Source organism: Dermochelys coriacea, chromosome 3 (assembly GCF_009764565.3).
Source record: "Dermochelys coriacea isolate rDerCor1 chromosome 3, rDerCor1.pri.v4, whole genome shotgun sequence".
Classification (NCBI taxonomy): Eukaryota; Metazoa; Chordata; order Testudines; family Dermochelyidae; genus Dermochelys; species Dermochelys coriacea.
The window spans coordinates 162,253,808-162,268,896 of NC_050070.1; the positions used below are offsets into that span (position 1 = coordinate 162,253,808).

General features: G+C 40.6%; 2 protein-coding genes across 4 annotated transcripts in view; one reads left to right on the forward strand and one right to left on the reverse strand.

The window, feature by feature from the left end:
- Window positions 1-8,329, forward strand: part of AIDA (axin interactor, dorsalization associated) — a 53,974-nt gene extending 45,645 nt beyond the window's left edge. For both annotated transcript variants that reach the window (XM_038393959.2, XM_043511724.1), the window contains 4 exons: window positions 45-167; window positions 2,795-2,917; window positions 4,670-4,787; window positions 6,306-8,329. In XM_038393959.2, coding sequence (XP_038249887.1) covers window positions 45-167; window positions 2,795-2,917; window positions 4,670-4,787; window positions 6,306-6,402 — 461 coding nt within the window. In that variant the 3' untranslated portion in view covers window positions 6,403-8,329. The remainder of the gene's footprint in view (window positions 1-44; window positions 168-2,794; window positions 2,918-4,669; window positions 4,788-6,305) is intronic.
- Window positions 8,330-9,742: 1,413 nt separating this feature from the next.
- MIA3 (MIA SH3 domain ER export factor 3) overlaps window positions 9,743-15,089 on the reverse strand; it is a 40,241-nt gene continuing 34,894 nt past the window's right edge. The window contains exons 23-29 of one of the 2 annotated variants that reach the window (XM_038393933.2): window positions 14,823-14,920; window positions 14,557-14,688; window positions 13,303-13,371; window positions 13,088-13,164; window positions 12,867-12,938; window positions 11,993-12,143; window positions 9,743-11,465 (exon numbers count right to left, since the gene is read on the reverse strand). In XM_038393933.2, coding sequence (XP_038249861.2) covers window positions 11,134-11,465; window positions 11,993-12,143; window positions 12,867-12,938; window positions 13,088-13,164; window positions 13,303-13,371; window positions 14,557-14,688; window positions 14,823-14,920 — 931 coding nt within the window. In that variant the 3' untranslated portion in view covers window positions 9,743-11,133. The remainder of the gene's footprint in view (window positions 11,466-11,992; window positions 12,144-12,866; window positions 12,939-13,087; window positions 13,165-13,302; window positions 13,372-14,556; window positions 14,689-14,822; window positions 14,921-15,089) is intronic. The other variant, XM_038393935.2, reaches the window with a different exon arrangement.

A 15,089-nucleotide genomic window follows, 5' to 3' on the forward strand; every position in this document is an offset into this window, starting at 1 on the left:
GGAGTCCCCAAGGATTAATGTTTTGGTTTGCTCTCTGTTGCCAGGTACTTTATTACCCAGGTTGCCGTCGGAACCCGGGATGACGTTACTCACTATCAGAATAGAGAAAATTGGTCTGAAAGATGCTGGGCAGTGCATTGATCCTTATATCACAGTTAGTGTAAAGGGTAAGTATTGCTGTTTCTGCTGTGTTCTGACTTCTGCTCTCTGTGAAGGGACGTATGTGTGTTAGGGAAATAGGATCCCTCTTCCCCATACAGTGAAGCACTCTTGTTGTAACTCAGAATGCCTCTCTCTGTACAACTGTTTTGTGGCTTTACGAGGCAGTTATCTTAGTCAAGGATGAGAAGATTCTGATTTTGCTTCTGGGTAGGGTTCTGCATCTCCTCCACCATCCATCAACCAAAACAAGTGGATATGACACTTCCTCCGCTCTCTTGATTCCTGTGAATATATTAAACATTCAGACCCCTGCTTCTCTGGGTATGCTACTGTACAATCAGACACCTGTGGCTGGCCCTTGCCAGCTGACTCAGGATTGTGGGGCTGTTTAATTGCAATGTTGATGTTCAAACTCGGGCTGGGGTCCAGGCTCTAGGACCCTGCAAGGTAGGAGGGTACCAGAGCTTGAGTTCCAGCCTGAGCTTGAATGACTACACCACAATTAAACAGCCCCTTAGCTTGAGCCCGAGACAGCTGGCATGGCCAGCCACAGGTTTTTAAGTGCAGTGTTAGATGTACCCTGTGTCTCTGAGCTTGTCTGCATGAACATTTAGTTTGTGGCAAGCTGGGGTGTGAATCTACCCTCACGAGCCTGTTGCACTCGCTGTGCATGTCTGTGGACCCTGCTGACTTGTATTAACAGTTCATTAAGAGTATTTTGATGTAGTCTTGCCTCAAAGAGAGTACTAGACCAAAGTGCATTAACGAACTGCTCATGCATGTCAGTGGGGTGCACATGGACACTAGGTCCATGTCAGTCTAGTGCGGAGCAGATTCACACCCCAGCTTGCAGCAAACTAACTGTTTGGATAGAGAAGCCCTCCGTCTGAAGCCTCTTCTGTCTGATGGAAAACTCTGGAGCCTGAATCCTGCTCTCTCCTGACACACATTCACCCTGCATTTCTCTCAGTGAGACATTGAAGATGCAAAAGGTTTATTTTTAATAATGTTGCTGTGGTTCTTCAGCATTATTTTTAGACTCTTTAATTACACTTCATTCCTCGCATCCCTCCCAAGTATTCCTTGTAAGTAATTTGTTGTTTTTGTTCTGTTCTTTTGCCCCTCCAGCTGGCTTAGAGATCTAGATTTGTGGGACCAGGGTTTACAGTTATTGTTGGAATCCAACATCCGATCTAGGTCAAATCAAGCATGAAGGAATGCATTTCACTTTTGGCTAATAGTAAAGTACCAATTTTTAACACCATCCTAATATTGGGTAATGAAATTTCAGAGTTCAAAAGCAAATATCCTATAAACTGCCACATTGTTCTGTTGTTTGAAATGTATTAAATTTCCCCTTTGCTAGTTATATATTGTAAAACCACAAATGCTAGTAGCTGCAGGCAGGAGGCAGCGTAACGTGTACAAGTGCTATGCAGGCTTTCCTCATACAACCCTCAGTCCTGACCTACAGTACATGTGGTATTTTTCTGAGAAGCAGAAATTACCAAGCAAAGCTGTGTTATCAAATTGTATGATCGTCTGACTCTGCTTTCCACTTACCTATCAATCTCTTAACTCCCCAGTGGGAGACTGTACTACCTATTTGAAACGAGAATGGTTTTACTTTAATTCCCCTCCCCAGTTTTTAAAGTGAGTCTACTCAGAAAAGTGACTGTTGGTTTAATTTTTTTTTTAAAAAGGCATTGTGAGACTGTGTTCATTGTCTCTGACTCCAAACCCATAAAATCTGTTTGGAATCTGAAAGTTGGTGGCTAACTCTTCAACCATAAGAGTTCTGCCACTGACTATTTGTTAATGTATTTCAGCAGCCCCAGGATGCCTTCATCAGGGCCCAGGTGCTAGGCATTGCCACACACATGCCCAGTCAATAAAAAAGACAGCCTCTGCCCCAAAGAGCTCATGACCTTACCATATGCTTAGACACAACAGATGGATGAAACAAACAGGTGGGGGGAGGAGGGTAGAAGTGGGAAAGGACAAAGTAATAGTCAAACAACCATAAGTAGAATAAGCAGCAGTCTTGCTTGTTCTGGCTTATGCTGGAGCAACACAATTGTTAATTTGTGCTCACATAACGGAATCCAGTTCCCTCCCCAATACCTGGGCTGGCTCTAGAGTGCTGATAGGAGTGAAAAGTAGTGAGCACTGTTCCTAGCCAGGAAAGCAAGTTTATCTGCATCTGGACAGTCAGAGGTAATGGGTTACAACTGTATTTTTCCATAGACTTTTCTCAGAATAGACCTTTAAGCTCTATGTGAAAACTTTCTTCAAAAGGGAATTTGGTACTTCACTGGCAAGCATAAAAATCGCCCTTTTTGAAAATAAAATTTACTAGTTCTGACCTGTCGCAAAAAGGAAGGTGACAGAATAGTGACTGACATTTCAGGGGGCTCTCTTTGAAGCAGAAGAGAGAGGATGCAGATTCTAGATAAAGTGCTGGTTTTGGAATTTGAACCCAATGAACTGATTATAGGATGTAATAAATATGGATTATGGATAAGATTTGTTAATACTAGGATGGAAAGTGCATAAATGCTAATGATAAAATGACAAGTTTTTTTAAAAGATGTTTGACCTTAAAAGGGGCAAATTTTTTTATTTCTTCCAGATGTGAATGGGGTAGACCTGACCCCTGTGCAGGATACTCCGGTGGCTTCAAGGAAAGAGGACACCTATGTTCATTTTAATGTGGACATTGAGATCCAGAAACATGTTGAAAAACTAACAAAAGGTGGGTAATTTTAGACTTTGGAAATGGGGTCCATGAATCTTCAAGGCGGTAGTCTTAACACTGCTCCTACTCGGAGGAGCAGCCAGGCAGCCAGAGTAGGAGCAAAAAGAAAAGTAGTACTTGTGGCACCTTAGAGACTAACAAATTTATTTGAGCATAAGCTTTTGTAAGCTACAACTCACTTCATCGGATGCATTTGGTGGAAAATACAGAGGGGAGATTTATATATACACACACACACAGAGAACATGAAACAATGGGTTTTATCATACACACTGTAAGGAGAGTGATCACTTAAGATGAGCCATCATCAGCAGCAGGGGGGGAAAGGAGGAAAACCTTTCATGGTGACAAGCAAGGTAGGCTATTTCCAGCAGTTAACAAGAACATCTGAGGAACAGTGGGGGTGGGGGGGAGAAATAACATGGGGAAATAGTTTTACTTTGTGTAATGACTCATCCATTCCCAGTCTCTATTCAAGCCTAAGTTAATTGTATCCAGTTTGCAAATTAATTCCAATTCAGCAGTCTCTCGTTGGAGTCTGTTTTTGAAGCTTTCTTGTTGAAGGATAGCCACTCTTAGGTCTGTAATCGAGTGACCAGAGAGATTGAAGTGTTCTCCGACTGGTTTTTGAATGTTACAATTCTTGACGTCTGATTTGTGTCCATTTATTCTTTTACGTAGAGACTGTCCAGTTTGAGCAATGTACATGGCAGAGGGGCATTGCTGGCACATGATGGCATATATCACATTGGTAGATGCGCAGGTGAACGAGCCTCTGATAGTGTGGCTGATGTGATTAGGCCCTATGATGGTGTCCCCTGAATAGATATGTGGACAGAGTTGGCAACGGGCTTTGTTGCAAGGATGGGTTCCTGGGTTAGTGGTTCTGTTGTGTGGTGTGTGGTTGCTGGTGAGTATTTGCTTCAGATTGGGGAGCTGTCTGTAAGCAAGGACTGGCCTGTCTCCCAAGATCTGTGAGAGTGATGGGTCGTCCTTCAGGATAGGTTGTAGATCCTTGATGATGCGTTGGAGAGGTTTTAGTTGGGGGCTGAAGGTGATGGCTAATGGCGTTCTGTTATTTTCTTTGTCAAGACTACTGCCACGAAAATTCATGGGACCCAGGGGTTGTCTACATGGCAAGTTACTGCATGGCAAGCCAGGGTGTGAATCTATAGTGCAGTAGCAACTTCTTGTGTTATCACTGCTACAGCTAAGTGCAAGTCCTAGAGTAGTGGCTTGGCATATTTTGCTTTCAAGTAGTACACTCTGTTACACTTGTTTGGACCAAGAAGAAAAGGAGTACTTGTGGCACCTTAGAGACTAACAAATTTATTGGAGCATAAGATTTCGTGAGCTACAGCTCACTTCAGCTGTAGCTCACAAAAGCTTATGCTCTAATAAATTTGTTAGTCTCTAAGGTGCCACAAGTCCTCCTTTTCTTTTTGCGAATACAGACTAACACGGCTGCTACTCTGAAACCTGTCATTATTGTTTGGACCAGTCACGCTGTCTAGCTGTGGTTCTGTCATTCATGAGTAACAGATTGGGGGTACGAGCTCAGGGGAGTAATTCTGACATTTCAAGAAACATGATTTTTCTTATTGATTCAGGAGATCTAGAGAAATAATAGAAGCCATTGTCTCTGATATATGTAGAACAGGTTACGATGACAGTCATGTTTTCATGCCAAGGAATCTGTTATAGGCAACATTTGACTAGTTTGTCTCTGATAACTTTTTCCACCTTTAGGTGCAGCTATTTTCTTTGAATTCAAACACTATAAGCCCAAGAAGAGATTTACCAGCACCAAGTGCTTTGCTTTCATGGAGATGGATGAAATTAAACCTGGGACAATTGTTATAGAACTGTAAGTGACCTAGCATACAATTTGATATATAGATGCTATATAAATATGCATGGTAGATTCCAGTGACATGATAAAAGGAACTAATCTAGAGCTTGGTATTGTCATCTGATGCTTTGCTATATTAGATATAGGAAACTGATTACTGTCAAACTTGCAACTTTATCTCCTCCTGTGTTTTTCTTGCTACTTTATTCCTATGATCCTGAAAATACAATTACAAACCCCAGCATTTGATTTGATAGGAACTTTGAACAAACCAGCATAAAAGTTTCAGAGTAGCAGCCGTGTTAGTCTGTATTCGCAAAAAGAAAAGGAGTACTTGTGGCACCTTAGAGACTAACAAATGCTCTAATAAATTTGTTAGTCTCTAAGGTGCCAGCATAAAAGTGTCAGGTTATATATGTTTTGATCCTTAACTAAAGTAATCAGATCTGCTCCTAAAATAACAAACATCTTCCTGTTTACCACGCATGCCTTCTTTTGGAATGAAATCCCTGTGGCTTGCCACACACCCAAGGGACACGATCAGGTCAAAAATAGCTTTCAAAAACAAATTACCTACTACACTAAATTTGAATATTAAAACTGAAAATGTTAAAACCCCTTCATAGTTATAGACTCACTACTTGTACTGTCTTCTGATTGGAAAATGAAAGTAAACTGGCTGGTTTGTGTTTTTGGTTAATCTGTATTGATTTCTGACTCTCCTGGTGCCACTATTGTAGTGTTATATGAGTTGCAAACATTGAGGGGTATGACAATTTGCCTCATCTCCTTAATTTTATTTTCTTTCTTATCGCTCTTTATCAGCTGGAAGAGAAGTGTTGGGAGTTGTGAGGTGTCAGTTGCAAAATGTCCATTTTAGGACTGCAGCTATTAGACCCTCCCAAATTTAAAGGGCCAGTCCCAGAAAGGCATGCAGGTCAAAGTAATTCTGTTAAGAGCAGTCATGCAGTTAGGGAAGAGGGGGGATGGAGAAGGTCCTACTTTGATGGTCTCAACTACTGTGTCAAATGGGGAAGTGTTTTAATCAGAAGTAACTTCAGTGGGAAACATCTAATGAAAAAGGCTCCTGATAGTAGCAATTTCATAAGATCTGTTTTTTGTTTTTGTTTTGTTTTATAAACAAATCTAAATGTTGTCAGAATTACTAGATGGTTTTTCTAATAAATTAAACCTGCAGTAACAGGTTGCACGTGTGTGAGGCAAAGCAAGGTAACCTGAATATCTTGCAACCGAATTCTCTTCTACTTAGGCTTGTATGCGTTTGAAAGTTTAACTTGCCATGCCTTGTTCTAAAATAATATTCCAAAGAAAAGAAAATGAAGAAACTCAGTTTAACCTACTTTTCATTATTGTTCCCTTGTATGAATCCTAAATTCATACCTGAAGCACTTTCCCAAATAGTGTCAATGGGGGTCTGGGACTGTCGGAACATGGGCATGTGTGCCTGGGTTTATTCAGATGCATTTAGTCATCATTAGCATTTGCCTTCAATTTTATTTCTTTTGGTTACAGATACAAAAAACCCACTGACTTTAAAAGGAAGAAACTGCAATTGTTGACCAAGAAACCACTTTATCTTCACCTCCATCAAACATTGCACAAGGAATGACCCTTTTGTGAGACTTCTGTGAACTAAACCACTTGTCACAAATCATGGTAGCTGCATGTGTAGCACCCCCATCATTCAACAGGCAGGAAAACAGCTGTACTCATGCCAGTAGGTCAGATGAGACCATCACACACTGCACAGCAATACCACAGGGTCAGAGGTTAAGCCTACCATTCAGGTGCAAGTTTCTTCCAGTACCTTTTGGATACCAGTTTTATCACAAGTGTACTGAAGTATTTTGTGACAATTTCTCTTCATAATTGAGCTGTTTGTAAAATTTCAATTTTGTAACTTACCTCTGTTTTTACCCTTTCTTCAGAAACCTTGCTAGAGGGTGGGAAGTGCCCCATTCACCATGCCTGATACCGCAAAATGTCGTGGCAAGTTTGCTAGCTTGTTTACTCTTGCTATGCTTGCTATTGCAGTCCTTCACATTTTAGAGTCCTTCACTCTGTCTTGTTGGGAGGGTGGGGGAAGGTGATAGAAAAGGGATTTTATAGAAAGAAAGTGTCTGTGAGTGGTTTAAGAAGCAATTGGGGGATGGTGGTTAGAGAGAGAGAGATTGATTCAATCCAAAGTTGAAATGCTGCTCTAGAATATCTTGTCAGCCTGCTCTTCTGTCTTATCTGGCTAAGTGGCAGAGGAAAGGAGGGAGGGAGTGTTTTGAGCGGGGGGAAAAAGGGAAGGTGCTGATGAGACAACCAAATTGTCAACTGTTGATCTCAATCCCATTCAGATAGTTCCCAGACTTGCAGCATCCAGTGTATCATGTGATTTCAGGTAGAACTTGTCTATTATTACAAGTGTTGGAATCCCTTAAAAATCATGAATACTTATTTAACGGAACAACCTTCTTTTTTCTATACTTCGTACTTCCTATCCACTTTCCCAGCCAGTGATGTACAAAGGGACATGTGTGGGAGAGCTTTGGGGGCCCATCCTACTCCCTTTGCTGTTGGTGGGACTTTTATCATTGATTTCACAGGTGGTAGGATTGGGCCCTTACTACTCAGCATAAAGCCCCCACCAAAAACACTAACAGCTCAGAAGTGCTCTGGCTATCTCAGGCTGTCGACTGAAGACAGACACGCCTTCCCATGAGAAACTGTTTTCATAAAACCTGATTGTGGATCTTTGCATACCTCTGTTTGTATGCACGTCTGGAAACTTAGTCTAAAATAACCTGGTTTAAATGTAGGTAGATAGGATTATCATTTATTTTCTATATTATTGAGATGCATGGTGTGTAATAAGCTGCAGGACATTGGCTTATTATAACATGAATATTTGCATCCACCTTTTGACTTAATAAAGGGACCGAAGTAGAACCCATTCAAACTTTTCATATATTCAATGAGTGGAATATTTAATACAGTTCTTCAAGGTCTGATGTGCTTCATGTTTATTTTAAATAGTGCCTACATACACTCTGCTATGCTAACAAAGGACCAGCTCCAGGAGAATGCAGTGTCAAATGTTAGCTTTTTCTAATAGCTTGGATGTAAATGTACCATTAACGCCTTTCTTTCTGCACCATGTAATACTAACTAACTCCAGAACACACTTTAAAAAAGTGAGGGAAAAGGATTTTTTCACGGCAGTCTGTTTATGGAGTATGTCAGGGGTGTTCCTTTCTGCCTCTAGTACAGTGATTGAACTGAACTGTAACGAGAATAAAACAAGGCCTTTTGGAAGTTAGAAGCTGCATTTAATCTTGTGTTCTCCCCTTCTTTCCTCTCCTCTGGCTTAATTGTGGATGAGTTCATCTCAGTGAGCAATTATTTGGCTAATGGCTGAAGAACTGTATTTTCCTGTTAACAGTTCTTAAAGGGACCTAATTACAACGTTTTACAACAGAATGTCATACCTGAAACAAACACTAAATATCTTGATTAGTTTTATTAAAATAAATGTAAATATAATCTGACGGTGTTCCTCCATTGTGTCTGCTGGTGTTGTACAAAGGAAGGAAACATTCATTAAATAAACTGACTATCTTATAGGTGCAAAATCACAATCTTTCACCAATGCAAAAGGTGTAGTGTATGACCCTGATCATCCAAAGTACTTGCTTAATTGCAATTATTCACATGCTTAAAGTTAAGGTCAGTGGGTCTCACTACATGCACCAATGCTTTGCTGAATAAGGTTCTAGGCCTCATGTAGCCTTTTAAAAGTCCAGGAGGCTTCCATTTTTTCCATTTTTTCTTGTAGCATAAGCTGTAGCTCACGAAAGCTTATGCTCTAATAAATTTGTTAGTCTCTAAGGTGCCACAAGTACTCCTTTTCTTTTTGCGAATACAGACTAACACGGCTGCTACTCTGAAACCTGTCATTTTTTCTTGTGTACATCTGTCATACTAAATATATATTGTGGCTATGTACTTGTCTACACATGAAGTACTCAAATACATCTCCATATAAACTGTCCTGTTGTCAGTCAGTAATGGGGAAAAGGTAAAAAGTACTGAAACAATCTAGACCTGTCTCTGATAAGATGTACTCACGCCCTCTGTATGTTATACTGACTGCTGGGGATAATCCTTTCAAAGTTAAGAACTATTTAAGATTTTAATTTAGGGGGGTTAAATGAAATAGAATAAACTTGCTTTTGGGGGAATAGGTTAAACTTTAACTTGAGGGATCTGATTTTCAGAGATGGGTGTCCTTAAAATGCTTATGTTCTAGATATATACAGTTAACCAGTTACATGTCTACTGGTGAATGGTTAATGAGCCAATTTGTACACTAGTGCCTACAAATTAGTCCACTTGTTTTCAAGTCCCTATTAACTGCAATTGTATGGAATGTCATGTGCAGTACAGTTTGAAACCTTGTTTAATATACAAATAGAGCTTTGTATTTAACTAATTGTAGATGAATGTTTGTACAATGTTTTTTAAAGTCCCTTCTCTCTACATTTTTGCATCCTTCATGATGTAGTGATCCCTGAAAGACTTTCCCAAAAGTGAAACATAGGGTGCTGCTTGTATTGCTATGTACCTTGGTGATCTACAATTCTTCTATATCTGTCAGAGCTTGTTTAGCTAAAAGGTCATTTCTTGTTATGGTATTTGAATAACCTCCCTACAGTTACAAGTCATATTAATGGCTGCTTGTATCTGCAAGTAAAGATGTAGTTTCTGAAATAGACCCTGTGCTAGATTTTTTTGCTATCCCTCTCCCCAAGAGAAACAATTCAAAGCTTTGTATGGCACAGGGAGAAAAGTGAAACCCTCTAATGGATCTTGCTTCCCAGTACAGTAGAAGCTCAGCGTTATAAACACTTCAGGAATGGAGGCTGGTTGTAACTCTGAACAAAGTTCACAACAGAACATTGACAGCTTTGAAACTTTACAGAAGAAAAAATGTTGCTTTATTTTTTTAGTAGTTTAACACAATACAGTACTTTTGTCTCTACTGATGCCTGATTTTTACTTCTGGCTCCAAATGAGGTGTGGGGTTGACTGGTCAGTTTGTAACTCTGAGTTTCTACTAGTCACACCTCTGTTTTAAGAGTACGAGGAAATAGCTCAAGTGAGATCCTATCTTGCCTTGTAGCTATTTAACCACCTCAGCCTTACAGGAAACATTTTTTCCCTCCCAAACCATTTGATAAGGGGAAATCCTGTAAGCTTAAAATATAAATCTACCTTCCCTGAAGTTTGATTTTGTAAAGTATTTAAACACATGGAATTAAAGTCCATGATTACACAGGATAGATGTAGGTGCTTTGTAAAGGGCACTTTATTTATAATCTGAATTCAGCCCATTAACTGAAGTTATAGCCTTTATATTTCTGAAATGCACAAAACTTTGATACAGAGTTGTGCTTTTGGAAGATTTTTTTTTAAGCTACATTGGACCCCAAACTTTTCTGTACTGCAAATAGGTCACAGGCTAGCCTGACTGTCAGTTCAAGGCTATGTACATGGGCACAAGTGATATAGGCCTGATTAGTTCCATAAAACTCAAGTGACTTAAATCTCTTAACGAGAGGTTTGCTAGTGCCCCATCTTGAATTTAAAAGAGCTGTGCAACTGTGTGCATGAGTGGCTCAAGTCTTACAAGTGTAGAGCATTTAAGATTACTGTTAACTTCTCACAAGTGGCTTCCAGGACAGATGCACTTGCATGCTCAAAGATCTAGCAAATTTATTTTGCTCTTTATTAGTAGAATTTTCCTTCAAGTACAGGGTAGCTCATGTTCAATCTTTCTGACCAGACATCTTAAAAAGGTAAATATTTTTAGAGTCTTTCTGTAAACCCTTGGTCTACAATAATTGCAGGTTAATGTGAGGGAGAAAACAAGGTGGGTAGCATTTTACTTACAAAAATATTTCCACAGGAAATGTTCTGATTACATTTTTCATGAAATTTTAAGTCATTCAATAACTGGTTACATAGGCTACATTAATTAAAACCAACCACACAGGTACTTTTGTATTGCACATTTAAAGAGCTGCAGGTGGACCACAGCGGTAAGAAGCAAGCTTCAAGTCCATCATAGCATATGATTTTTGCACCCCCCGAGGGTGACTGTTCTTTAAAGTGATCTCCAATGCACATGGCTAGGGAAATTTGAGGAAAATAATTCTGCAAAAACTAAATATACTGAAACCAAATTTAAGAATAAAATTAAAAAATAGTTGTCTTTTGAAGGCATTTAAAGTCCTAACTGCATGAAATGTGCTAGAATCCATTCCACCGAGTTGCCATCCAACTGTTGAAGTTATGGTTTTCGTTCTGGAGGATGTGTGTTGTCCCTGGGACCTGCTGGTGATGGTGGACAAGGAGGGGCTGGTGGGTAGTCTCTAGGTCCTGGTGGAGGCAAGTCTCTATTTGGAGGAGGAGGATAGTCCCTTAAGCCTTGTGGGGGTAGCAGTGGACCAGGATGATAATCTCGTGGGCCAAGAGGGCCTCCAGGTCGAAAAGGAGGAGGAAAACGTACATATCCTCTTGAATCAGGAGGTGGTAATGGGCCAGGAGACAGGTCTCTCATTCCTAATGGTGGACCAGGTAAATAGTCTCTTGCAGCTGGAGGTGGTGGCGGAGGACCACAACCTGAAAGGAAAGAGGGAAAAATGAGCGATGATGGAAGTAGTGACTACACTCATTTAAGGGAAATGATACAGACATCAGCCTGTTCCCATGCTGGCCCAAAGCATTTTTAACTAAAAGATATGCACCAGTCAGAAGGAGATGCCCATAGAAACTGCAAACAAACATTTGAGGCCACAAATGTCTGGGGGGATTTCTGGCAGCTAGCATTTCCTTTTTCACACTACTACTGTACAATAAACAAACAGATGCTTTGAGACATTGAAGGTGGCTCCTTTGGATGATGAATGAATCATGCTCAGCAAAGTGCTACAGGAACTCACAGGGTAGGTCTACACAGCAAACGAACACCCAGGACAGGCTTGGGCTGCAAAATTCAAGTGTAGACATTCAGGGCTGGGCTCTGGGACCCTTCCCCCTAAGGAGGGGCTCACTGCTGTAATAGGATATGGAAGAGCTACTAGAAGTAATGAGGAATAGCTGAAAAAAAAAAAAGTTAAGTTAAAAACTCAAGCATAAGGTAATCATACCTAAGGGTAGAGGAAGGGGCCGAGACCCATAGTGCCCTCGCAGTGGAGGTGGCAGTGCTCCAAATCGAACTGGAGGTGGTGGCGGTCCAGTCACTGGAGAGGTCATTATGGGTGGCCCAGGAAAAGATGGACCTTTAGGACCTAGGTTTACCTGTTCAAGACATTGGTTTCAAACTTTAATAAATATGATTTGTGACAATAACCAAATATACTGATGCTAAAACACCAGAACTAACCCGAGTGCCAAGAGGTAAGAAAACACAAGTAAGGGCAAACAGCCAAAGAGCAACAAGGTGTCAAGCCTCCCCCAGCCCTTTGCAGAGCATGGAGTTTGCTGCCTTTGGAAGAATCTGGTTTAGGCCACTCAAATGCATACACGTTAAACATACCTTTGGGATGATTGCTCCTATAGTACAGCACAGTCATGACTAACCCCACCTCCCAGATGCTTACCCCTTTAAAATGCCAGTAGGCCCATACAATATTGCTGGATGTTAAAAGTGAAAAAACCAAACCATCACCTTTCTTCCTGGAGTACGGGTTGAGAGATCATCTAAATCCTTCTGTACTACAAATATTTAGGTATCACAAATACCACATTTTATTGGATTACTTTTACAAGTTCTCCCCAAAGAAATGTTTGCATGCAGTCCTTGACAAAAGCAGTAGGGTATTTGTCATATTGCAATAAAAATCAGACATAAAACTATAAACAGAGCCATCAACAGGAGTAAAGAAACCTTTAAAAACAGAGCACCCATGGTTAGTTTTGCAGAGCATTTAGCTAATCAGCAATTTAAAACGCCATGCCCTTTATTCCTCTCCATCAAAGCAAGGAGTGCACCAGCACCATATCCAGCTGCCAAATACTCACAGCTGCTGCTTCCGAAGATGAAGGCAGAACAGTAGATACACAGGGGGCTTCAGACTCTTTGGGAGGGTTTTGCTTTTGATTTTGGCAGTAAATGACGGACAGGAGATACAGACAAGATAGAACATGATACACAATTAAGAAGATAAGCAGCAGGTACAGTGGGTCACAAGAAATGCTGCCTAAAAAGTGTTCCCTTGGCAGAGGAAAAGTTTTCAGCTTACCATACCATCCATGGATGTGGAAGGTGAGGAGGTTCTTGGCCCACTATTGACCAGGGCTGCTACAGCAGGGCCGAGATCTGTAAGAAAAGCAGAAATTTCATATGACTTTACTCTGCTTTGGAAGAGGAACCTGGGCCTTCAAATACATGTTTCCAGTCAATAAACAGCTAGCTAACTAACTGAAAGGCTTGGAGGCTGCAGCTCATGTAACTCACCTGGGACAGATGATCTTCCAGACAGCTCAGGTGGCCTCCTTGGAGCTGAAGGGCCATCCACCACCGCACCTTAAAAGAAATATAAAACACAGAGCTCAGACCCAGACTTGTTAATTCAGTTAGCTACTTCTATAGCAAATCCATATCTTCTGTACACTGGCACCTACACATCACTAATTGCGTACAAGTTCAATGGCACCACTAGGGGTAGAGAGAGAAAATTAAATTTTGGGAGCAGTTTCCTTTTGAACCCTTTGATGGAGACAATTTCCCAGCACTATCCTCCTATGAGCCAGCAGTGCAAGTGCAAGTGCAAGAAATCCTTAGTTAGGCAAGGGGTTGACACTTCAGCACCTCCAGAAACAAAACAGCATCGATTTCTAAGAAATTTTCACAAGGTGTAGCATTTTGGATTACTTGTTTAAAAAAATAAATCCATTTCTTACTCAAGTGAATTCTTACAATGACAGTAAGCTCATTACTTAATCTAATGTGGACAGATGCAGTCTCTCCAACCATTGTGTTGCATGTGGAAAACTCAGAGGTGTAAATACATCTATGTATAAGCATAACTGATGGAATCCCTAGCTGAAACCAAGCTGATTAAAAACAAAGTCAAATGCTGCTACCAGGCCCCCCGCCCCCACCCTTGATCTCAGTAATACTGAGACTTTCAGACTGCAGTTTCTTTTTAACAAATTTGCATTTGGACTAACCCATACTTTAAACAATAAGCTTCAAAGCTAAAATGAAAATTAACATGAACTCGTAAACTTGTGCTGAATGAGTTCTCTGGCACTTTCTGGGATGTCCCTGGCAAACTAGAATACATTGTTCTGCAACAACAGATACGATTCACCGTATCCAGAGAATTTCACAAGACAAAAAAAATAATTTCAAGAACATGAGTCACGCAATGCCTTTTTGTGCCGACTGCCCCTCTCAATGTGGTTAAAGTGAGGACCTTCAGGGTATATGCCAGCTTTACTCAAGTTCTCTCTTGCAGTTCACTGGTAACACTATCTAGGGACAATAAGCATTAGTAAAAGGCAATATTTAGCATTTGAGTCTTTCCCCAAAATGCTTCACAAACAATACATTTTCAACACCTCTCTCAAATAAGGATAAACGGGCACAGAAGTCAATTGACTTGTTCAAGGCCACAGTGGGAACTGAGATTAGACCTCAGAATTTGTGTGTTCAGAGCTTCCTCCCATAAATGTCTATGGCTGCAGGAGAAGTTTCACTCCTTACCAAATTCACTTCTTGAACCTTCCCTTCTTGTGGCAGAGAGGGGCTGACCAGGAGCGTCCATCATCAATGGTGGGGAAGGACCTCCTCCACTCACAGGTGATGGCCCAAAAGAGCCATCATGGCTCAGTGGACCTATGTAAAGGGTGCAACAATACTTCATTAGTCCAGCACAGTTATTTCACTCTATAAATATGTAGAGCAAATACACCCAGGCCTTCAATCTTTAGAAGAATGGTGCAGGTGAGGGAGGGAAGATCAGTATTTACCTCTCCGTCCTGGGACTTGACGGTCAGGTCTGCCTGCAGTTGGTTTTACAACTAATGGTCTTTGAAGCATTGCAATTTTTTGGTTCACTTCTATTAATCTAAAAAAATAAGCACAAGTTAAAAAAATAATTACTTTGAGTATACTTTGTCTGTTACAATATACTATTCACGCCACCTGTACTGTAAAAGCTTACTAATGTCTTTTAGCATGAAGATATATTTAACAGTCAAGTGAATTTTAAAAAGGTGCATCACTACTCAAATGAA